The sequence below is a fragment of the Halichoeres trimaculatus genome, unplaced genomic scaffold (assembly GCF_033239565.1).
Source record: "Halichoeres trimaculatus isolate MK-OKI-2021-1 unplaced genomic scaffold, fHalTri1.1 fHalTri1_scaffold_11, whole genome shotgun sequence".
Lineage (NCBI taxonomy): Eukaryota > Metazoa > Chordata > Actinopteri > Labriformes > Labridae > Halichoeres > Halichoeres trimaculatus.
In genome coordinates this window covers 18,846,562-18,872,551 of record NW_027437189.1, presented here as the reverse complement: position 1 = coordinate 18,872,551, position 25,990 = coordinate 18,846,562, and the positions used below count along the sequence as shown (strand labels likewise).

Genomic DNA, 25,990 nt, shown 5'->3' with positions numbered 1-25,990 from the left:
GCTGATAATCTCATTTAAGTGTGGATTAAAGTGTGGAAGACTTTTTAAATATCACTTTCAAACTCCTCACAGCCCCTTTATCATTATACAGTAAGACTTTATTTCAACTTTATTTTGTAGAGTCACTTGGCCTGATTGAACTTGGTTTCTCGTGTCTTTTCAAATCATAATGACAAAAGTGGCTTCTTATATTACAAGTAGGAGAATCCACAATTTCAAAATTGTCTCCCTGTTCCTGGTGCCTAGTAGCATTGTGTAAAGGATGATGAGTAGGTGCAGGAATCTCTGTAGTTCCCACTTTCCTTCCAGTTAAAAACCATGCAGCTGAAACAAAACTTCACTCTTTGGGAAGACCTTTTGTCTCATACTGTCAGGGGTTCAAGAGGGAGACACTTTGGTTCTCGTGATATTGACGACACTGTTACAAGCTTTGTAAACACAAACAGTGGTAGCACCATATACACAGACGCAACCAGTGTGTGCACTGACACACACAGCGCTGCTGTGCTTTGCTGGCTACAGCCTTCCACATTGCAGACGAGGTATAACAGGGGCTGTTTTCTCAGCATTCTGTCAATCATCTGGTGTGACACTTACCCCCTCCTAGCAGCTACAGGCATTAAAAGTTATATATGAATTGTCAATCTTGATGCTGATGGTTTCGTCTGTTTTTTAGGTCACAAAGAAGCAGCTGTAAATATCAGCGTGTTTCATAACCAGCTAAAACTCCTCACAGGGGCCTTAAGTTAACTCACAGTGTATTGCTCTTAATTTCATCAAGTCAGACCTAAAATAGACAAAAGAGGCTGTCAAACAGTATCGGGGTGCAGAGTACAATGAGCACACTTCTTTTTGCTCGTCCTTCTTCCCTGCTCACTTGCCTCCTCTCCTGAAAAGCTGCTGACAGAAGTTGTCACTTTGCCACAGCGCTCTGCTTAACACAAGCAACAGGAAGTGTGCTGTCATTACCTCTTTCTGCTCCGCTGCCTACTTTGTGCCTTTGTCTGTTAAATACAGTATTTAAGTATCTGCTGTAAACATTTGTCCGAACAAGTCAGTGAATGTGGTCTGTGGACTAAAAGGTCGTCCATGCTTGCTTATTTTGAAAACTCTGAAACTCTTTTTATCTGAGGATTCAACCAAGATGATATGTCAGGGGTGTGCTGATCTACTCCTTCAGCCTGTCAGTTTTTTTTAATTAATTTGTTTATTGCACTCCTGATAAAGCCATGTTAACTTGGCACATCATATTGTCTACCAGTGCTTCACAATAAAAGCCTCAATCTGGTAGTTTAGAGCAGCCATTCTCAACCTTGGGGTCCTAAAGGGGGTGAGATGATATCTGGGGGTTGCCAAATCATTTTAGAAAAATATAACTTTGAATATTAAATTACACAATTTCAGACAGTAAGTTCTTTTTAGATGTTTTCTGCTTTATTATTTTTTTTCACAACTCATTGTATCAACTAAGTTTGTATGATCTGAACTGCAGTGTTGTGGCTGAACAAGTTCAATGAACGATTGTTCATGAACAATCAAACGTTGGTGCGTTCCTTCTTGCATTTGTGAATGGCATCTTCCACAGGTTAACTTTGTTCAAGAGATTGCCAAATTCCCAAAGAGATTTAGATGACCCCACAAAGCCAGAGTTTTGGTTGTCAGTAGCTTATATATATATATATATATATATATATATATATATATATATATATATATATATATATATATATATATATATATATATAAATAAAGATGTGAAATAGTGTCAGGAGTTTAATTTTTACAAAATCTAGACACCTCATAAACACCAACATAGATGTTCAAGATGAAACTTGGGCTTTTTTTCTCCCCACTGTGTTTTATTAAGGTTTTAATTGTAAATCATATACCAATAACAGGCTATATATAATATATATATATATAAGTAGCACATGTCTTTAGAATATCAGAAGATATTAGTTCAGACAGAATGACATGAAAAATAAGTCTCTAATAACATTTGATTTGCAAATTATTCATTATATTTAGAAGTGTCCCTCAACATCTCTAGCTGGAGCTCATCTCCGGAGGCAAAGCTGCTGCTGTTCTCTCTCTTACACTTGTTGACTATCACTTCGCTTAGTTGTGTTCCCTCTGTCTTTTGATTTCTTCACTGGTGTGAAACTGAAATTAGAGCCAGTGTTTTATTGATGGAGTAGATCAGCTATAACTTGTAGTGCTGTTATGGATACAATTTGATCAGTTTTGGGTCAACTGGGCCAGTCTGCCAGATAGAAAAAGAGACACAGGAATGCAAAGGAAACCACCCTCCAAGTCTCAAGGAAATCAAGTTGAAGCTTCATTTTTCTCCTAGAGCTCAACATAGATGGATATTAAGTGTGTTTTGATCTCTCTCTGCTTACCAGAGCAGACATGTTGATTTACCCTCAACTTAGCTTGTGTGAAAGGGTAAAAATACTGGTCTGATGTGGCCAGTTATTCCTTCATTTAGAGCAGGTACCCCCTGCAGTCATGAGGCTGACGAAGTACTTCTGTTCACAGCTCATGCAGTAAAAATAGACCCAGAATAAATATGGGCAAATGCAAACATAAGAATTGAGATATGACCCACCATCAGGCTCGTGTTCGCAGACATTACTCTGCAATGATTTAGCATATTTTGGGCATATTTTGCTGTAACAGGCCTACTGGATACACTTAATAAAAGTGTACTGTCATTGTTTTGGAGCATCTTGCTAGATCCCCAGAGACAGCAGCAACCCTGCTTCTACCTTGTCTGAGGTATCTTTGTGCAAGTCACGCAGTCACACACACACACACACACACACACACACACACACACACACACACACACACACACACACACACACACACACTGACAAATGTGCACACCCACTTATACCTTCTCAGTCCTTCTCTTTCACACAAACACACGTCTCAAAGCAGGTAACACTGCACTCCTGCTTTAACACAGACATGCAGCTTTGTGCACATATTTCCTTATGAGCACACAAGTGTGTGTATAACTCCTCACCATGCACAGCTGCATATACACCTGCCTACATACACACTCATGCAGGTTCATCCAGACACTGGTGGAAGAATCTCAGAAATAAGCAGCAACACACACACGCATCTATTCACAAACACATGTGTACACACACGCCCCTCATCTTATAGTTAACTTGTGCGAACACTTCAGCGCCGGAGTGAAGAGGGCGGGGGAAGGGTCCATCAAATGAAATGAATATGTATAAGACGTGGTTTGAAGCACTGACTTGTATTCAGCCCTACATTCTCACCGAGCGTCTGTCACTCCGTCACCATCAGGATATAATAAGGCATCTCAATGATGCTCAGAACCCAGGAGACTTTCACTTCTAAGACACCTGTCCGTGTGTGTGTACCCCCGCACTCCCTCTCCCAGCCGACTCCAGCTCTTCCTTCCTTTGTGCCTCCTTTCCCTTCTCCTCCTCCTCCTCCTCCTCCTCAGCCTTACCTTCAAACTTTCGTACATTTTACCCTCTCTTTGTGCACTGTATGGGTTCAGCTGAGAGTTAATAAAATCTCTCTGCAAATATCCTCTCTTGCTATATCTTTCTCCTTTTTCTTTACCCCCTCTCTGTTTCTCCATCTTTTGTTCTGTTATTGCGCACACAAGGACTCCCCTTATGATGCCACATCACATTCATCCCGAAGGGCATGGGACAGAGTCTCCTGAGTACTGCTGTGTGGGTTTGCATTTCTGACTGCATGTTGATAGGTTCATACCCTGACCTGCACAATTGTTGCTCCTTGACCTCCGTCTTACTCCAAACACACATGAAATGAAGGGTCCTTAGGAAGTGGGGACTCCTTCAATTTTTGCAATGTATTGAAAGTTCTCCAGGCCATGTGAAATTTTTTACTGACAAATACTTTTGCCATCTGAGGCTTATTTTGTGCAAAATATATGGCTCATTCAGTCACATTTTATGCAACAAAACACCAGAATTTGAATGAAACTGTTTCTGTAACTGATGAATACTGTGTTGTAGCCCCCTACATCCAGCTCTTTAAGTGTTTTAGGCCACGCGTACACGGAGACTCCCGCAAAGATTCTTCCTTTGCATTTCCAAAAGCCACCCGCATTTACATGAAGACGGCGTGAAAACGATCCGCGTTCATATGACTCCAAGAGGACAAGTCACAATGATGTAGTGGCCATGCCAGGCCAGTAGTTGGCAATGTGGATATATGTGTGTATATATGCTACTTGGAAATCAGCCATCACTGTTGTGGTTGATCTTTCTTTTTCTGCCATTTTATTGTGTGAGATGGTTGGCAATCCAACCTTGAGGCACATTACTGCCACCAACTGGACCAGAATGGCTTAACTGGAAGTTGTGGCTGCGTGAAACTGCAAGTGCGCATGCGGTGACATCAGCATTTCACCCTGAAACGCTCTGTTCTGTGCTTGTTCGAGCAAGGCAATCTCATCAAGAGATAGCGACAAAGTGTTATCGGATTTGACTTCCGGCATTGTGTAAACGCGGCCTTAGATAAATGTAAATTGTATTTGGGATATTGCTGTTAACTTATTAATATAAGATGTGTGATCCATGGGGTGGAAATAACAGGGTTTCTTGATATGATAGTTAAAATACATGATACCACTCATGAAACCATACCGTACCATAACACACCATACCATACCAAACTACACTAATATAAACCACACCACAGAAAATGATTTATGACACCATACCACCCAATAAATAACAATGCACAATACATGTATTGTGTGATCAATGATCAATTATAAGACAAAAAAGATGATTGTAAATTAAATTAAAGAGGGGGTATTATGCGTTCAGATAGTTTTAACATTGATTTAAAGAAACAATGCAGGATGTCGATACTAAATGTGAGCAAATTTTTTAACTTCCTTTAATCAATAAGTTGTAGAAATCCCCAAATCTGTCTATAAACTACTCAAAAAATCTGTTTAAAAAAGAAATTGCATTAGATCTTCATGACACTTGTTGAAATGATGAAGTCATTGCATAAGGACTTCCTAACCAGTTCATGACATGTTGGTGGGGCAGGCCTCAAACACCATACCCATAGCTCTCCCCCCAACAGGCCTCTGGAAGGCTGGCCAGTCAGAGCAGAGAGGGGTTTTGGAGCTGGGACAAAGAAACAAAGTTTTTCAGGCAGAGGCTGAAAGACACCAGCAAAAAGTGAGCAAAAAAAGTAAGGATGAAAATTTTGTGTTGTGTCATCCCCCTTGGGCACAAACATTAAGAAATTTAATGAGAGCATCTCTGCATGTTGTAAAGATATGAAAACATCAGTTACATTTTTTGCAGCAAACATACCCTGCAAGTTTTACATTTAAAAATGTCCATGACTGAGAAAGTACCAGTGATGAGCTGGAATGGTTTGATTTCTGAACAGATGATAGATATGATGAGACTGGATTACAGGATGCTTCTCTTACTTTAGCAAATCAGATTTTGAGAACTCTGCAGATCCGTGTCCATATGAACACTGAAAGTAATTTTGGTGGCTGCAATACTTTGTCCTGATCTGAATGGCAGCATACCATGTAAAAATATTCCAAGTTTTATCAGAAGCAAATGTGAAACTTTTGTACTCAGAGTAATCACTTGCTCAACTCCAAATTTTCCTTTGTATCTGTAGCCTGAAAAATGGCTCTTTCAGAGGAGTCCAACTGGATTTGTACAACTCACACTAAATGAGACTCATGTTAGATTTAGCTAAACTAAGAAATGTCTCATTACACCAAAAAATAGCTGTACATTTTGTTCCTCATTACTTATTTTTTAATTTCCCTCAAAAAGAGATTTATTTGCAGCCGATATGAACAGCAGTAATGATTGCAGTGATCACTTACATGTGGGCACTTGAGTGTTGCAGTAGAGCCCCTGAAAACTTTGCTTCACATTTGACCCATTTCTGTACAACATCATATATCCACGACTTAATTAAGAGCATCAAAGTAAGAAAAAAAAATCTTTTGGTTTTATTTATGAAGTGGAGAACACTTCAAAGTCCAGTCTAGTTTATCAGTCTGCTTGATCAGGACTGAGTGGTTCCTAACAAGATGAGCAAACAACCTCGCTATTATTTTCACTTTTTTATCTTAGAGTATGTCTAAGTCCAGGTTAATGAATACAATGTCACATCACTGTCTTTCTTTCTTTCTTTTTTAAAAGTGATCTGAAAAGAACAAAAATAGACAAACCTCTTTTGAGAAGATTTGTTTGAGCTCTTTTCAGTCAGAAATCAATGTCAAAATAACACTTTAGATGTCTAAGCTTCTATTAATCATGGAAATGTGCTATGAAGTTGAAGCTGACCTTTGTCTTTAAATTTGTTTGCACCTTTAAAGGTCCCATGTTATGCAAAAATCACTTTATTAAGTCTTTTAGTGAAATTTGTGGGTCTTTGGCTTTCCTCCCAGCCCACAAAATGTGATATTTAATGACAAAACCTGTTCTTAGTAGTGCTTGTGAATGTAAAATCCTGACCTAAATCGAGCTGTTTGGATTTTGGGGATTTGCCGATGTCAGCAATTCCCTTTTTTGACCAATCAGGAGAAAGTCTGACCTGATTGGTCCACTGGAGCAGATACCCCCAAACCTCCTCCCGGGAGGGGAGAGAGGAGAATGCTGAAGTTGAAGGGCCATCACTGCTCGTTTTTGGGCTGTAAACAGCCATATAGTAACATCATGCACAAGCTTCCCATCCCGGAAGAAGACAAGACTAAGTGGCTAGAGTTCATTTATGAAGGAAATGTTCCAGCAACACTCAGTAAAACTGTGCATGTATGTGCCAGTCATTTCACGGCCGACTGCTTTTCCAACTTTAGACAGTACAACAGAGGGCTAGCGAATAGACTGGTGCTGAATCCAGGTGCATTACCAACCATCCACCAACAAACCTCAGACCCTGGAAACATGAGTATTTTAAATGCTGTGTGCTGTGGAGCAGATCTAAGAGCTTTTCCTCAGTGTCCCCCCTGTCTCTGTGTTAGCTTCAGGATGCTAACTGTAGCTGCAGTTAGCCTGTTGTTTTAGCCTATAATGTTGCAGTAAACGAGCTTCGCTGTTTTCTAAACATTGTGCACACGGAGCTTGTGGTGCCGCTCTCAGTGACGTGGAAGAGCGGGGCGGTATCAGCGGTGGCTCATTTACACATGAAGGTCACGCCCACTAAATCAGAGCGTTCTGAACAGAGGGGCTATGAGAGCCTGGAAACAATGCTGCTGTGCTTGATTTATTGGCTTTTTGGACCAAAACATGTTACTACCATTTCATGAAGACATCAATGATCCATATTAAACTGCAGAAAAGGAGCACAATATGGAACCTTAGAAATGTTTTTGACAGAAAATAAGATGTTTTGCTACATCTTGATGATCAAACTGGAAGATCATGCACTGCTTCATACAGTTTGGAGGGAATGCCATCTCTCATTGGCCCTTTATGTTTAACTCAGCTGCCATGACCCAAATCTTCCAACCCTACCGCTTACGTAATGTCAGTCTGCTTCATTTGACCTGCTTCTTTACACACACACACACACACACACACACACACACACACACACACACACACACACACACACACACACACACACACACACACACACACGCACACACACACACACACACATCCAAGCAAACTGCTTCCTGCCGATGGCCAGAGTGGCTCTTTTAACCTGCCTCAAACTTAACCTACACACACAGAAGCACTAACTTGATCTTCTTTAACCATTCATGTCTGTCTAAACTTGTCACTTTCTTTGATCTCTACTGATCCACGCATATATTAAGAAGCACACACAAACACGCATACACACACACAGCAGGGGTCTTCACTCCTTTCCACTGTCATTCCTCTCCACCCTGAAAGCATGTTTCCAAAACCTGACTTTTTGTCACACATCACATTATATCGCATTGCATTTTGTCAAGAAGCCATCCATGCTTATCAAGCCTGCCTTATATAACTAACCTCCTCAAGAGCAGGATGCTGCCGCCTGTTAAGCAGTTACACAATAAACAATATGCACAGCACACAAACTACACATTCATGTTTGAAGCCTTATGGCCACAAATGAAATTGAAAATGGTTGTGTGGCTTTTTTTGGCATTGCCCTTAATATTTGCTCTTAAAATAAACGCTTAAAATCAGAAGGCATTATGGGAACTGCTTTGTTGGATTGTTAAATAAATTGATGCAGGTGCCTCATACACTTAAAATATATGTACGCTGTAATCAGACAAATGCGTAGTTTTGCTCATTCTTAGTTTAGCTAGTGTGAAAAAAAGCATTTTCAGCATTCTGGTTGTAAGTAATGTATGGAATAAAAATCAAACTCATATTGTTTCTAGTTCCTTTAAATTAACCTGATTGCTGCTGATGTAGAAAGAGGGGTTCGCTAACTTACTGAGATGTTTTCCTGCAGTAGAAACGGCAAGTGTTCATGTAGTGAATTAAAATTAAATCAAGCTTAAGTTGCAGAGCTACAGTAGTCTTCTTCTGCCCTTCCTACACTTCACACAAACAAAAGCAGACACACTCACACACTACTTCCTGTGACTGTGTCATCCATCAGCTACTGGGCAGGAATGGCATGGCCCCAGCACGGCCCAGTAAGCTCATTAATCAGGCAGGGTGAAGAGTGGGTGGAGGGAGGACACGGCAGTGACTCTCATTATCCGACTTCACAACTCGCACTGCTAATCAGTACATTTATTGATGATGAGTGTTCACATTCAGAGAGAGGTTTCTTTCTCCTTAGCATGAAGGCCAGAAGGCATTAGTACATACGTCTGTACAGGAAAACATTCTCCCTCCTCAGGGTTTCACAGAAAGAGAAACATGCATTCACACAGCCCTTCGTGAACATACACGTCCTTGCAGCTATCTGAGTCGTGAAATTGCTGTCAATATTTTTTCTGTGTTCTTTATATCTGGCTTCCTGTCATTGACAAGGAAAAAAGGAACTATTTTATGTGCCATTGACCTTTTTCGGGGGGATGTGTGGGCGGCTAGGAAAAGGACAGAAAGGATTTGTATGTGTGTTCACATATTGTGAATGGATTTCAAGGATTTCTTCAGTATGTCAAGAAATTGCCACAATGACCATAGCAGAAACAAACCTACTTTAAAGAAAGTGTATATTAAGTTTTGTGGAAGGATGTTTTAAATTGTAAGGCATAGGCTAGATTACCAAGCTATACTCCAACAATTTATTGACTAACCTGGTTATTGCTGATGTTAAAGGTGCTGGCAGTGGAGGTAGTAGGAGGCAGGTGAAAGGCAAGACACTGGATGAAGAAAACCAACAAATCAAAAGTAGTTCACAGAATATATTGCAAAATACACTCAATTTAATCTCGAATTCTCAGTTCAGGAGGCCAACACTGGAATACAATGTATCAGTGGTGAGGAGACAATCTGGCAAGGAGTGGATGGATGACTGGTGCTTTTATACTGAAGCCATAAATTAGGGCTGAACTATTTTGGAAAATAATCTAATTGCAATTTTTTTTAGACCAATATTGCGATTGGGGTTTAGCATACGATTTTTGGGGAGGGACGTTTATCTTCTGCATTGTTCACTCAACACAAGTTTCAAGTCATTTTATAGTATGACTAACCAACAAAAGATACTGTTAGCATTTAAACCAGTCTTTTTTGCATTTCTTAATTAAAAAAGAAAAGAGAACACTGAAATTTTACTGACCTCCAGTTGTCAGTAAAAGTAACAAACCATACGGAAAAAAGTGACAAAGGGGTAGTGCTCTACAATCTACTGGATGGATCTTTGTAGCCCACAGGGTTATTTTGCCAGGAAAAAAACAGCTTTTTGACTTTTGCTGGTTTTAAGGGAAAACAAGTACAAGTTACTATATTCCCTCCAGGTTTGTGCACATGAAACTTTGTTTTTTTCTAATTGCACCCTTTGCGATTTGAAAATTGCATTCTATTACATTGCAATGTCGGTTCAAAATCGATTAATTGTTCAGCCCTACCATAAATGTAGATGGGAGGAAGGTGCACAGTGAGGAGGAAGGTGTGAGGAGTCTCAATGAGGTAACAAGGAGGTGGGAATGATGGGCCATGCCAAGGTCATTAGTCTTAAAGTCGACATGATTGGGTATGATGTAGGGGTGCACCGATCACAATTTCCTGGCTGACCACCAATCTTTAAAAAGCCTGACCTGCTGATACCGATTCAAGCTGATGCCGATTTTTACTTTTTATTCTTTATAACTGACAGCGACTGTTCCAATCTCATTTTAATGAAAATCCTTGAACAATACCTGTGAAACAATAAAACCTTTATGTTTTAACTTAAACAACCAATAATGTGTCCTGAGTTTAAGGTCTCAGAGCAAAAAGCTAAGCTAAACAAAGGCTGGCTGTTAGACCTTCCCGAAGGTATACAAGATCAGTTTCATATGTAAGGATGGGCCAATCACCGATCCCCCCCAAATTAAGAAAATTTGGCATCGTCGATCGGTGCATATCTAGTATGATGCTAACAGTAGTTTGATAAACAGCACAGGTTTTATGGGATAGCGGTGTTTTTATGTTTTGAGTTTGTGAACTAAATTGCAGTTTGTCTTCAAATTGGCTGTAATATGTGAAGGAGAGTAGGGTTTGTTGATCAAATACACATTCAAGGTACTGCTATTATTTTAAAAAAGACCAATGCTGTAGTTTTTTTTCTGATCACAGATGCCTTTTTGTTTTACTTGTTTAATAAAGAGATAAGTTTATGTAAACTTATAAAAAGTTATATATCAGTGCATTTTGTGAGGATTCTGAAGCAGTAAGGACTATGATCTCTGTGCCCCTCTAACCCAAACAACCTCCACAAAGAGTAGGCTTTTGAAGGAAGTAGACTATTTTCCATATCTGTAGACCTGTCTACAAAGTGGTGAGCTATAACCAGTCGGCCACCCTTTTAAAATACTTCTCCAATAAGTTCAAGGACAAGCTGAAGAAACTCAGAAGTTGGCAACAGCAATGTGATGATAAAGATCCCTGTAAATGTGCTTTTGTTACTTTTGGACATTTTGTCAAAGTTCATATTTCTAATTGCAGAGTCGAAACTCAGGGTCAAATTGCTCTAACGTGTGCATGAAAGAATGCATGTAGCCTAATGACATCTGCAATCCCATCGTCAGTAATCTGACCATTATTTAAATATTTCTATAAAAGATACATACATACAAGCAAGTGCAGATAGCAGTCTGATCAAGACCAAAAAAGTATATCCTGTAGCCAAATTTTTAACATATGCAAGATGCAGTGTCGTGAAAGTCAGTCAGTGCTTAAATTTCTGGACTACCTTGAATGAATCAGAACTAAATGATCCTTGTAGTTTTTTTCTTCCTCTGTTTAAAACAAACATTGCAAAGTTTCCTTTACTTTTTCACTAGTTTGCATCATGATGTTGATGTTGGTGTTTTAAAAACTAACTTGATCCATTTAATAGTACATTGATGTTAAGATGCAGATGTTTTGAGGGTGTCTGTTAATCTTCATCAACAATGTCTCAGTTTTAATGGAATTTGGGACCATTGCTTCTCATTCAAATAGCTTCCTAACAGCCTTTCTTCAAAGATTGACGAATGCTTTTGTGACACAGAATCTTCTCTTGTACAAAGGGTAAAACCTTTTACCACAGCTATTCAATATTTAATCAGAAAAAGATGTTTGATGGCGCTCTCTGCAGCTTTTAGGTACACCGCTCTGGCCAAAACAAGAACACAACTGTGCCCAAAGTCTGAAGCATGCAGGGTGGAGCAAAAATGGCAATGCTTGTGAAGAATGATCAAGCTTTTGAAAAATGATCTAAATGTTATGAGTGGCAAAGTTAGGACCAGTCATGATGGCTGCTGAAGTGATGGAGGGACTCTGAGTAAATGATCCAGCTTCTCCCTCCTCCTCCTCCCTCAGAAAAGTTTTGGGAACAGATGGTTGCCTTTATGTGCCGGGACTTTGGCAGTCCTCCTTGCCATTTTCATCACCCCACTGTCATGCGTTCCACTGATGGACGGTCTCTAACAGTCAGTGACCCGCCAAGTCGAGCAGCTGAAAACTACTGGAGCTTTTCACCAGCAGGATGAGCAGAGCGAGGCAGAGGTGGAGCAAGCTGATACGGCATGCTGGAGACAGAAAGAGAAGATGTTTTTTGTCGGAGAAACAAAGCCAGTAAGAGCTCGGGAGAGAGGGAGAGAGCAGAGAAATACCTCCCATCCCTCTGTCTTCTCCCCTCCTCCTCCCCAGTGGTATTAATTAGCAGCAGCAGATGAGTGGAGAGCGGGAGCCTGGAGGGAGAACAGGTTCATGTCAGGTTAGCCTGAGCTGTTGTGGGCCTCCTCTCTCTTCTTTCCCTTCTCTTTTTTTTCTCCCACATTTCTTTTTCTTTCCCTCCTCTCACATAAACACATACTCAAACAACAGGAGTTTTTACAAATTTTGGAAATGTAAGGTTTCTTTGTTATCGCCAGAGCTACAAATTTGTTGCTGTCTACAAAATTGAAAGATAAATGTATTTAACATCCTTTTCATCAATGACCCTCCACCAACAGCTCTGTCATCCTCTGTCTTTTCTTCTGTCTATAGAGAAAATATTCAATCCAAATTGTTCAGCTGTCTGTCTCAGGCGTAGCTGGCAGAATGGACTCACTCAAGCCTTAACCCATACGGCCGTTTACATCTCCCATATAACCACTTTTGCCTTTGCTCTTGAGTGACCTGTGGCATCTTTGTAACTCTGAAATGGAAGACCGTTCTAATTGGAAACTGCTGGTACTTTCTAGGACAGTTGAAAGCCATGTTTAAAAATTGGGTCTATGGTTGTTTTTATATCATGGCCGACAGACTAATCTAAAAAAGAAACAAAAAAACATCCCAAATAAGAGTCAAAATTTTGCAAAATGTTTTACTATGGGACATAAAGAATATAACTTTATTGTCATTGTACAAGTCCAACGAAATTGAAGTCACAGCAGCAATCAAGAAAACAAAAGTAAGAAAGTGTATAGAAAGTGCAAAAAGGTCCATAAGAAAATTGATGATGACAGCTTGTCCATCATTGTCCAGTTCAGCCACCCTCCACCTCCATAGGGTCCAGGACTGAGCTTCTTCAGTCATGCTCCACCTCTGTCTCACAGCAGGTGAAGCTCTTCCAACATGGCGTTGGTGTCTGATGTTAGCTCCGTTAGCCATGTCTGTGAATAGCATGATGCTACTCTGCCCTCTGGTATTCCCTCTGTAACTGGGTTAGCACAGCTAGCTCATCCATCTTATTGGAGATAGATCTTACGTTCCCAATAACGATGGATGGAAGGACAGGTCCATGTCGTCACAGCAACGTCACAAGATTATTGTTCTGTGATATTGTACGTGTAGTAAGCGCGCCAATAGCCAAAGGCTTCAACACAGGCAAGTTCTACTTAGGTTATCGTCCAGCCTTACCCTGATCAGGTTTAAAGGCCTGAGTTATGGGCTACAGATTTAAAGTGATACTCCAGGATGGAACAAGTTGTGTCCTATCACAAGGTTTAGGGCAGAAATTACCCCTACAGCAGTGTTTTTGTGCAGCAGAAGCCCAGAGCGCCCAACTTGTTCCATCCTGGAGTATCACTTTAAGGGGTTTTACAAACCAAATATGTAGAAGTAAGATCTATAATAGTGAAAGAAGTGTTTGATTAGACTTTAAATTATCATGTTAGCTCCTGAGAATAATCTGGTCTTGACCCCTTGTTTCTGAACCTCTAATGAAAGAGACAGAACCAGTCTACTCTTTGAAAAGCCAGATGGACTTGAGTCAGTCTATAAAATGTAAAAGTGACTTGAAATGTAAAAGTACGTCATTGAAAAAGTGGATTTACTCTGGAGTTAACCTGTAATTACTGTTGATGTTCTGTTTCTTCCTCTCTTCCTCTTCCTTTCTCCATGCGTCTCCACCTATCTCTCTCCCTGCAGAATTCTATACGGCACAACCTGTCCTTGAACAAGTGTTTTCTCAAAGTGCCCCGCTCCAAAGACGACCCTGGAAAAGTAAGTATTTCCTGAACAATGTAATGCGACTGAAAAGCTCAGTTTGAATTATGGAGCGACACACAATGAAAATGCCAGCCTATTCCAGCAAGCGTACAAATAAGGTTGAAGCGACAGCGATTACTTTCCACGTGTTTAGTCGCCCTTGTGCCGCATGTGTGCGTGCAAGTGTGCATAAGTGCACCCAAAGACACCCGTACTCACTTGTACGCTTTCCTTGTACGCTTTCCTTGTACTCTTTCCTTGTCACATTCACACACACACACGCAGTGTCTGCACTTAAAAGCAATTTGTAGCTCCATAACCAGCTGAATGCTTAATGCTGCTTTCTCTGTTTTCGGTTCCTCTTCCGATATTGATTCTGCCAAGTAATAATGTGGTACAGGGAGTAATGAATAATAAGTGTATGTAGGTACACTTCTTCTGATGCAAGGCCGTTCACGCATCTGTTATGCTTTATTAGGCCCTGTATCACTCCCTTTCTCACACACACACACACACACACACGAACATGCACACACACTAAGACACAAAATGAAAAGAGGCTTGAGATGTATTTCAACACTTCTTCTGTGGTTAGGAAGTAGACTTTCCACGAACCTTTCAGCAGCTTTGAATACGATTTGTCCAGTCATTGTTTGTGTTGAATCCAAAGACAGATGAAGTATAAAATTACAGTTGATCATTGAAGCCTGGCCGCACAGGATTTCTAATTAAAGTTAACTTCTCAGCTCATCACAGGGTTAATGCAAGAGTAATCCGCCACTTTTACAAAACCTGACGAGCCAAAAACTTTTCATCGAGCCCTCAAAACTCTGCTCATTTTGTTGGAGGGGCAGCGGAGGAGGTGTTTCTCCAGGCTGGGGGGATTTTGAAGCCATTGAAAAATGAATTAGGGGGAAGAAGGTTTAAATAATTCAAAGCAAATCCTTGGGCTTTAGTGGAGGCCTATAGTCAGACACAAAGAGAGCGGCTCCCCCCTGATTAGCCCGACTCAGACCTGACCAGCACCTTATTTCAGACCACGGATCGAAGTGGTCGATACCTCTGCACAGCGGTGGAGTAGGTGGGAGGGGGTCATGTGTGAGTCTGTGTGTGTGTGTGTGTGTGTGTGTGTGTATGTGTGTGTGTGTGTGTGCATTGAGAGGCTGGATGTACAAGCTCTGTTTGAAGCCATAGAGAGCGGGAGAAGCTAAATCATGCATGTGCTAACGTTAATTGGCTGTGTACTGTTCAGTGGTGTGGGACTGAGAGACAGGGGGAGGAGGAGAGGCAAGGATGGGGGGGCTAGATGCTGGGGTAGTGCGTGTACAAGTCTGTGTGTGTGTGTGTGTGTGTGTGTGTGTGTGTGTGTGTGTGTGTGTGTGTGTGTGTGTGTGTGTGTGTGTGTGTGTGTGTGTGTGTGTGTGTGTGTGTGTGTGTGTGTGGCTCAGATGAACCTCCTGAATTCAGGCTGCAGCTCTGGAACTCCTTGGGAGGGAAGAAGAAAAATGAAAAGAGGAAAAAAGTCAGACCAGGAGGAAATCAAGGACCTGAAAGCAATACATTTCCTCCCCTCTCGTTGTATGTGTTTATTTCACAGGCTGCTGTTTTAAGATTTTGTATCAGAAGGATTGCAGTATTCTTTTTATTTTTTATTTTTAGAGGTTGGGTGTCAGGAGGCGGGCTTGATTGCCACAGAAAAACTAAACAGAGAGAAAACCTAATAGGACACATAACCAGGGTAAAAAAAATGTTGTTTTATTTGGATTGAAAGATACAGACCCAAATACAGAAAAGTAGAGGAAATCAATTCAGGCTCACATAGAAACTGTAAAAACAATAGGAGGCATGTCGTAAGTGTCTGCAAAAAAGAGCAAGTACATCAGAAAAATGAAGCAGAGTGGGTGAAATAGATTCTTATTCAACATGCACAAATGCTCAGTAGATACATTACAAGTGCAACAATATATTTATAATTAACTCCAATGATTAAAAACATTTATGAACAATACAACCCCTGAGCAATGCCTGTTTCAGGGAAAACCTTGCATATTTCACCTTCTGCGTGCATCATAACAGCACAGCTGGAAGTAGAAGAGTCCAGGTGCTAAACACACCTGACTGCAGCCCTGACTCATCACCTTCTGGATCAAAAGTGGCACATCACAAAACAAAGAACCAAACACAGGAGATCCTGAACTGCTGAAGGTCTGTAGATCAGACAAACTGGGAAGAAAACATTTTACCTTTCATTATTAAGAAACTTGTACATATACAGGACTTAACAAATTTATAAGTCCAGGTGTCATAAAAAAAGAAAAAATCTAGCACCATGAAGTAGTTTAACTTTGACTCTTTGTTTTTCAGATATTTTCCTTTGCTTCACCATATTAAACAGGAGTGAGGAGTTTCAAACAAATTTTGTCTTTAAATTTGAACCAGAAAACTGGGATTCCCTAAGAACCAGAAATTTATCAAAAATAAGATACAACCACTAAAATCATTATCCTGTTCAGTAACACAATTAAATAACTGTAATTTGCTGATCAAAAAATAGTAATGTACTTTTTTTCTGTTGTTTTTTAAAACATTACATTTGAAGCATTCATGGGTAACTTCAGTAATTATATTTTAGCACTAAAACTGTATTTTGATTAGAGAGCCTGCAGGTCTTGGTAGATTAACCATTTCTGAAACATTATAAGTGTTCAGTAGTCAGCTATACACTGTTAACTTAGGGCAGGGGTGGCAAACACCTTACACTGCGTAGTGGCCAAAGACTGTAAAATGCATGGATAAACGTGGTCTCTGTGACCTCACCTGTCTGTTTCCCAAAGGGAGGTTTTAAGCTAAACCTTTATCAGGGCTATATATGGAATGGGACAGGCCTTGAGCCTCCACACTATCAGTTATAGGGCACCTGCCTGTCAATCAGCTGAGCGATGCCCCTGATTGGGTAAACTCCTCATCTTAAGATCTTTAAATCTGCTGCTTTAGAAAAAAATCACTAAGTTGTACAGTGTGTGCTGTTAGAGAAATGAGGTTTTCAGATTGGGGATGTTTTTGTGCAACAGGCTGTAAACATGTTAATTTCTGCAGTGAAAATGACCTTTTGCTTGGTGTGTATGTGGTTTCCAGAACTTCTGGAGTCAGCCTGAAGCTGACGCTCAATGAACTGTAGATTTGAGCGCTTCCACATTGCCTGATACATGCTGCTTGGTGGAGACCTAATCCATTTGTAAAGCTCTCTACCTATCCTGTTTTTATGTCTTGCTTGCTGGCACCAGTTTTAAATAAGATACGGTATATCTCAAAGATAAAGTACATTTTTCTAGTTTCAACATTTACTGTTGTCCTTGCACAGTTTTCAATTGAGTAAAAAGATTTGAATGCTTTTCTATTTTTTAACCAGATCATATATAATTTGTAATACCGACACTAAGTCAAGTGTTTCCTTGAACACTTAAAGTCACCGTTTCTGTCGAATGAAAAATTGACACTTCTGTATTTGAAATACATTTGAGTGCAGAGCAAATTTTACAAACTTCAGCTAAAGTGTAGATTCTTTTTATTCTTTATTTTTTCATTTTAATACTCCCTTGAATCAAAATCACTCTCAAACCTCCAACCAGTGTACTTGCGCTATCAGATTTAGCACCACCTGGATCATTTTCAGATGTAAAAACTTTCTTTTCAGTCAAATTTTAAAACCCAGCTAGGAGTGAGTCTCATTTGTTTTCTACATTGAAGAGATAACAAATGTTTGCACTTAATTTCAGATACAGTCTTTTGCTGTGTGATGTTTTTTACGTTAAGGGATCATGTGAGGGCACAGTCCAGTGCTGTTTATTGGGGAAAGATAAAAAAGAATCTGAAAAAATAGAGCGATCAGAAACATGAGAAATACACTTAAGAATCAGCCCTTTCAAACAGATGCTTTAACAAAACTTTGCCTCTCTCTTCAGGGTTCTTACTGGGCCATCGACACCAATCCTAAAGAAGACGCCGTCCCCAGCAGGCCAAAGAAGAGGCCGCGCTCTGGAGAAAGGGTTAGTACATTAACCAGACATCAGACACCAGGCTACATTTCTGCAGACATCTTTATCACTGACATTAAACTTTTGCTGTTTAAGGCAAAAAAGTCATCTCACGCTGCAATTTTGTTTCAAAATTCTCTAAGGATTTTTTTGTTTAAGTTTAGTGCAACCACAGTTGAAAAAAGCCATGATCAATTTTAAATGCTGTTTCTGAATATGTGAGAATATGTAAGAGAAAGTGAAAGATGTACTGGTTAACAGGCAGATTTTTTTTATCTTTAATGTAATTTATTGATATCAACACAGCGGCAGAAGTACAGGCCAACAAATTTCCTTTAAAGCAAAATCGAGAACTGTTCGTTGAGATAAATGCTAACATGAGCATGCTGTCTTTCTATTTACAGTATACAGAAGTTGATGAAAAACAATGATGTCAGGCTTCAGCCCATTTGAGAGTTTGGTTTAAATTAACCTTTTTTATCAGTAGGGACGGGAATTGATAAGATTTGTCAATACTGATGCCCTTATCGATTCTGCTTATCGATCTGATTCTTTATCGATTCCCTTATCAATTCCTGTTGTGAATTTTCTTGGTACAAAAAGTAGCTTTACAGGTTTTCTGTGTCAACAACATTTAATTGAGTTTAAACTGTAAGTGAATAAAATGTAATTGGTCCCTGAGTCTGGATATTTCTGGGCATAATTATACAGAAACAGGTAAAAATTGCACACAATGAGTCGTTGATGTACTGTGTATATGTTAATAATTCAAGTTGGCCATCTAGTGTCTCAAAGTGGTTACAGCAATGGTTTAAGTTGTTTGGAACCTTTCTGTAGTTATGAAGTCAGCCATGAGCCTTTCAATTGTCTGTTAGCTTTTGACATTTGAAATTCTCAGTATTTTTTACAAAGAGTTGATGTGATATGTTTCTGTGATTCTATTCTAAAGCTGAAGTGATACTGATGTATGCTAACTGCTGGCATATCAATACAGTTTTCCATATACATCAGCATGAGGCTTGCACTACTTTGTAATTTTGGTAAATAAGATGATTTACACCATTTTGAATGTACTGACTGTGAATCTCCTAAGAGAGAGAGTAATGTACATTTCTTTATGAAGTCAGTTCTTCAGCAAAACTTCAAGCTGAAAATCCTGAATCAGAGTTTTCTTGGGAAACGTTGTCTAACTGCTAAGCTAAGATAGCTGCAGCAGACTTGTTCACGCATGGCCCGGCGGCTCCGGCACAATGTAAAGAATTGAAAAGGGAATCATTAAGCACAAAGGCTAACGATATCGATGGATTGAAACATTTCTTATCGATTCTCAACAGGAACCAGTTTTCGATTCCCAGCCCTATTTATCAGGGGACAGCCCAGTAATGACAGTGAGAGAAAACCTGGGCCTTTGTCTGGCAGAAGTAAACCTCACATCCAGCATATTTGTTATATAGGGAAGTGATCAAAGGTTTGCATAGTTTGAGAAGGGTTGATGAATCATAAATCAAAGGGTAGCGGCAAAAAGCAACAGGATAGACTTGAGACCACACAAGTCGTAAAGAAGAGTGGTTTGACAAAATTTACAAACAGCATCCAAGGCTATAAATGAAAGTAACCCTGTGCCAACCTGCAGACTGTGGCTGCTGTTCAGTCATCACTCAAAGGATCTGAATTCAAAAGCATCAAGCCTCTTGATGTATTTCAATGTCACCTCCATCTCTCTTCACTTTATTGCCTCATAAAGAGTGTTGGTTTAAAGAGTTATATTTCAGAACTACCTCCAAAACAAACTATGAGGTTTGTTATGTAATATAAACATTAACAGATGAAGGTCTCTTTTTTACCATTACCTGAGCCAGGCATAAATGAACCAGTAGTTGCTCTGTGCTGTTTCACTAAAGTGCTCTAACTGCCGTAAATAAAACAATAAGCAAATGGATAAAGTTTAGAAATTATTCTCTCATAAAGTCTTTAACAGCATAACTTTCCTCTTTTAGATGTTAAAGAAGCTCAGGGCATTTTCTGTTTATACGCTATAGCATGGCCATATGATCTGCAGAAAATAAACAGAGAGGATAATACACATGTTCATTAATGCAATGATTCCTTATTGATTTACTTTATCAGTGTCAGGCTTCAGGTAACGTGAGAACCACTCCTCCAGCCGAGGTTGAGCAGCCAATTAGTGAAATCAGGCGGTGTAATTTGAACCGAAAAACATACCTGCTGTGTAGAAACATCGTCAGTAAAGCACTTTTTAGAAGGGAGATGTTGTAATTTCAGGATGCAGATCCCACTTTTTCCTTTTTTTTTGCATGCTGTATATCTGTGCATTAAGTACAGGTATTTTTACCAAATGTTTCTAGGACTCAACTATGTACAAAGAGAACTGCAGTGTGTTTTATCATGGTGCAAAACAACTGGTCATCTTACTTTTCTTCCTCATGCTGTGTCTGTGTCTCTATCACCGCCTGCGTATCTCGATCATTATCCTTCTGCACGTCTGTTTATCTGTTTGCCTGCCACTCTTTCCCCCTGCCTCTCCCTCCCTGCCTGTATCACTGCTTCAGCCCTTTTCTCTCCAGGGAACTCATGCAGGCGTGGAGCGGCAAAGTGCACAATCACAGTTGCTCATTGGAGGAAGAATTGAGGTAAAAGAGAGAGGGGAGAGGGGGAAGAGTGCTAAAAAAAAAGGGAAAGAGACATCAAGGTAGAGAGAGCAGAGAGGAAAAGTCAAACTGTACGGGGAAGGAGAGGAAAAAGTGTGAGTAGTAAGAGAAAGAGGAGGGAGGAGGGAGAGTATTCTAGGCTTGTGTTCCAGTTAATTACCACAAAAGGCCCTGGGGCTGCCGTTAGACATATTTTCTTCACCATTTTTTTTATTACAAACATTAATTAATTCAGAGCCTTGTCATCTCGTCTTACATGGAAGGGCCCTTCAACCCCTTTTCTTACGCCTCACTTGCATTGCTGGCAGACACACTGTGGGCTGTCACATGGGCTAAAGAGAAACAGGGAGGTTTTAAGTGCTAAGATTAATAGCATGGGTACCGCCTGAAAAAAAGGTGGGCTAAATATGTCATGCCGTTTTCATTCGGGTTTTGTTGCACCTCGGCTACACATTTAAAGCCTTTAAAGTCTCCTGATGACGGCGGCTGTGCAAACGAAAGATTTGAAGTTGGCAGCGAGGCTAAACGTCAGCTGCATAAATGCATTGTATAAATGTGTAGACAGGCAGTGTACACTTAGTTTAGTACCTGCGTCTCCGGTGCCCTCAGCATAATCACTCTCTTTCATTTCCTGTGTGCCTCTCTGTCTGCTTCCCTGTCTGTCCTTCACCAAACAATTATCTCTCCACCTATTCTTCCTCTTCTCCTCCACAAGCCATCCCCACTCCTCTCGTCACCTCTTCGGTGTCTTCTTTTTAAGTGCCTCTACCAGGGGACCGACAACCCGTTTCACAGGGAGTTTATCATAAATTAAAGATTGCATTGTTACCGACCAATCCTCTTACAGTAAGCAGTTTGGGAAGGCAGGCAAGCTGTCTTGAACTCTGAAAGGAGTCAGACATGGAAAACAAATATTGTCCCCCTTTTTTATTTGTCACATTGCAGGCTCCAATTTAGCCTCTCATCGATCCTTGAATAATTCTTGATGTCTTCACACTCACTTAACCAAACTTTAGCTCGATTTGATGACAGCAGAAAATTAACTGCAGCTGAAAACATTTTAGATTTTTGAATAATGCATGAGAATAGTTTGATGTATCTTTTCAACTGCAAGTGGTGTGCCCACTTATCAGCTTGTTAAGTGTCCGGCAATTTATATGTGTGTGCCTGGACTGGATCACATGCTTTTGGTGCATTGTGGTCATTCTGAGGGCTTGGTATCAATCGAAAACTTCTGAGGCCAAAAAATTTTCATGACCTTCTCACTTTTCATCTCTTAACTAGTTTCTGCTGTCACCAGTTTTTGCATGTTTAAAATACTTAGGCAAAAATATTGATTATTTTATTAATGCATATTTGAAAATTTGGGGAAAGAATTTTTTAGAAGTTGGGACACTGAGATGCTGATAACACAGAAGTGGATACTTTGTAAATTATCATAACCTTTTATAAAACTGACAACACTTTAAAGACAAACTTCAACTGTTAAAACTGAAAACCATATTGTTTTAATAATTAACTCCAATGATTAAAAAGATTTATGAACATCACAACCCCTGAGCAATGCCTGTTTCAGGGGAAAAACCCTGCATATTTCACCTTCTGCATGCATTCACCTGACTACAGCTCTGACTCATCACCTACTGGATCAAAAGTGGCACATCACAAAACAAAGAACCAACCACAGGAGACCCTAAACTGCTGAAGGTTCGTAGAGCAGACAAACTGGAATGACAACATTTCATTTGTTATCAATAAAGGTCCCATATTATGCTCTTTTTCTGCAGTTTAATATGGATCATTGATGTCTTCATGAAATGGTAGTAACATGTTTTGGTCCAAAAAGCCAATAAATCAAGCACAGCAGCATTGTTTCCAGGCTCTCATAGCCCCTCTGTTCAGAACGCTCTGATTAAGTGGGCGTGACCTTCATATGTAAATCAGCCACAGCTGATACCGACCCGCTCTTCCGCGTCGCTGAGAGCGGCGCCATGTAACCATGACTACCAAGCTGCAAGTGCACAATGTTTAGAAAACAGCGAAGCTCGTTCACCGTAACATTACAGGCTAAAACAACAGGCTAACCGCAGCTAAAGTTAGCATCCTGAAGCTAACACAGAGACAGGGGACACTGAGGAAAAGCTCTTACATCTGCTCCACAGCACGCAGCATTTAACATACTCACATTTCCAGGGTCCGAGGTTTGTTGGCGGATGGTAGGTAATGTGCCTGATTCAGGACCAGTCTATTTGCTAGCCCTCTGTTGTACTGTCCAAAGTTGGAAAAGCAGTCGGCCGTGTAGTGACTAGCACAGACATGCACAGTTTTACTGAGTGTAGCTGGCACATTTCCTTGATAAATGAACTCTAGCCACTTAGTCTTGCCTTCTTCCGGGATGGGAAGCTTGTTCATGATGTTACTATATGGCTGTTTACAGCCCAAAAACGAGCAGTGATGGCCCTTCAACTTCAGCATTCTTCTCTCTCCTCTCCCGCCCAATCTTCTCCCCTCTCGGGGAGGGGAGTGGGCAGGAGGAGGTTTGGAGGTATCTGCTCCAGTGGACCAATTAGGTCAGACTTTCTCCTGATTGGTCAAAAAAGGGAATCGCTGACAGCTCGTTTTAGGTCAGGATTTTACATTCACAAGCACTACTAAGTACAGGTTTTGTCATTAAATATCACATTTTGTGGGCTGGGAGGAAAGCCAAAGACCCACAAATTTCACTAAAAGACTTAATAAAATGATTTTTGCATAATATGGGACCTTTAAGAAACCTGTCTCTTCAGTTCTTGATATTTACAGAGAATTTTTTCATAATAATGAAAAAAACTTCTAGGGTCATGAAGTGCTTTAACTTTGACCATCTGTTTTTCAGATTTTTCTGTGCTTCATCGTTTTAAACAGAAGCGAGGATTTACAAACAAATTCTATTTTTATAGCCAAATTTGAGCCAGAAAACTGGGATTCCCTGAGAAGCAGAAATGTATCAAAGATAAGATACAACCACTAAATTCATTATCCTGTTCAGGAACACAAGTAAATAACTGTAATTTGCCGATTAAAAAATAATAATAATGTACTTCACTTTTTTCTGTTGTTTTTAAAAACATTACATTTGAAGCATTCAGGGGTAACATCAGTAATTATATTTTAGCATTAAAAATTTAATTTTGATTAGAGAGCTTGCACATCTTGGTGGATTAACCATTTCAGAAACATTAAAAAATCCATGCAGAACAGTTGGCATGGGGGTATGTTTACCATTATGTTGCATTACTTCTTCTTTTTAACAACAAACATTTAGTTATTAAGAAACCAGCCTCTGGATTATTGGAGGTGAAATGTTGAACTATTCTTGCTTTATATTGTATTTTACCTCCACAGGGTCTCTTTTGTTTTGTTGTATTTTTAGTTTCATGATGTGCCAGATGTTTTCAATGGGTGTCAAATCTGCTGCAGGATCTGTTGAGCAACCACACTCATCCACAAAGCCATTCTGTTGTAACATGTGCAAAATGTAGTTTCTTATTGTCGTGCTGATATATGCCAGATCTTACTTGTAGATCAAGACCATCTGATATTCCTATAACGTCAGAAATGCTTGCTTTGCTCACAACAAGCCACGTGGTCTCTCTCCTCTTTAGAGCATAAAAGAAGAATTTCTACAAGAACAGTGCATGTTTCATGATTATGTTGTCAAGATTACATCACATACTTGCCTCTGGTATACAGTACAGCTTAAACCTGCATTTGAAGCAATGATCTGTGTTCACTGACGACTGTTTTTGAGTTATTTTAAGCCATGAAGTGATTTCCACTACAGAGTCACAGCTTTTTTTTAGCAGTGCTGCCAGAGAGTCCATAAGTCACGGCCATTCACAGCTTTGGCCTCTTGTTTTCTGTGCTGAGATTTTTCCAGACTCACCAAACATTTGGTGTTGAAATAGGTTGATGCTCTTTAGATAATAGAATTCCAAAATATCTGTCATTGCTATACTGATGGAAAATTACCATGACATTGGTAAACAGTAGACCTAAGCAGTCTCTCATGGAGTGATAAACCCCGTCCCGTCTTTGCTTCTGGGGCTTCCCTTGAGACTCCTTTTAACAACCAGTTATGTTACTCACCTGTACTAATTTTGTTGTTCCTCCATGCATTTCTTTTTTAGATAACACAACTTCTTCAGTGTTTTATTTTCTTCCTTCCAACTTCTTTTTAATTGTGTTGCCAAAATCAAGATCAAGATTTAAGAGAGTGAACTAACCATTTTAGAATTTAAAGCCCTGTTTCCACCAAGCGGTTCAGTTTGGTTCGTCTCGGCATGGCATGCATTTTATGGCATTTCCACTCACTAATCCTAGAACAGGCCACCAAATAACCGAGACGAGCCGCCACACTTTTTGGCACTCTTCCATAGGGGTGCCGGACTCAACCAATCTGATCTTGGAAAGTGGAGCTACATCACTGCAGACCGTTGATTGGGCAAAAGAATTGTCACTTACCATGAAACAGTGGGTGCATTTTTCCTGGCGGCACACAGTCTTCTTTGAAACATAGCTTGACTACACTTTGTATTAAAGAGCTACATGCCAATCACAGAGAGGACGAAATGCTGGATGTCTTACATTGTTGCTCTTTGTTTACTGTGTCGCATTTTTTATCTTCATTGAATTTATTAGAGAAGTACACTGTCTCGCGCTGCTATGGCGTCACGTTATCATGTTACTGATGCGGCTGTCGGCATCCGGCTTACACGCTGCCTACCACAAGAGGGCATGGCTGGCTGTGGAAACACAAACAGAACCAAGCTTTTCCAAGCCAACCCGTACCAAACTGTACTTATCTAAACTGGACTGCGTGGTTGAAATGGGGCTAAAGTTTCAAATCAACTGGCAACTGTGTGGAGAACTGAAATACACATACATTTTGATCACATGTGTATTCCCATACAATTCAGTTACAAGTGGCAACCTTTGGTTCTGAAATATGAAGCTTGTATGTAAAGGCTGGAAACAGCAGTACCTTAAGTGTCCACTTGAGGCTGGCTGCTGAAACACCATCAACCACACACATCAAGTGAAAAAAGCTGTTTTTTACAGCAACAATAAACATAAACACAGGCTGCTTAAAAAAATGTGCAAGGCCTGAAAGATTCACTTCTCTATTGGCACATAACTTATTATTTCCTGTGTTTTGAGTTTATGA

General features: G+C 40.0%; 1 protein-coding gene across 2 annotated transcripts in view; it reads left to right on the top strand.

Annotated features, from left to right (window-relative positions):
• LOC141799678 (forkhead box protein J3-like) overlaps positions 1–25,990 on the top strand; it is a 75,461-nt gene that overhangs the window by 23,502 nt on the left and 25,969 nt on the right. For both annotated transcript variants that reach the window (XM_074681993.1, XM_074681992.1), the window contains exons 4-5: positions 14,022–14,096; positions 18,044–18,127. In XM_074681993.1, the coding sequence (XP_074538094.1) occupies positions 14,022–14,096; positions 18,044–18,127 (159 nt within the window). The remainder of the gene's footprint in view (positions 1–14,021; positions 14,097–18,043; positions 18,128–25,990) is intronic.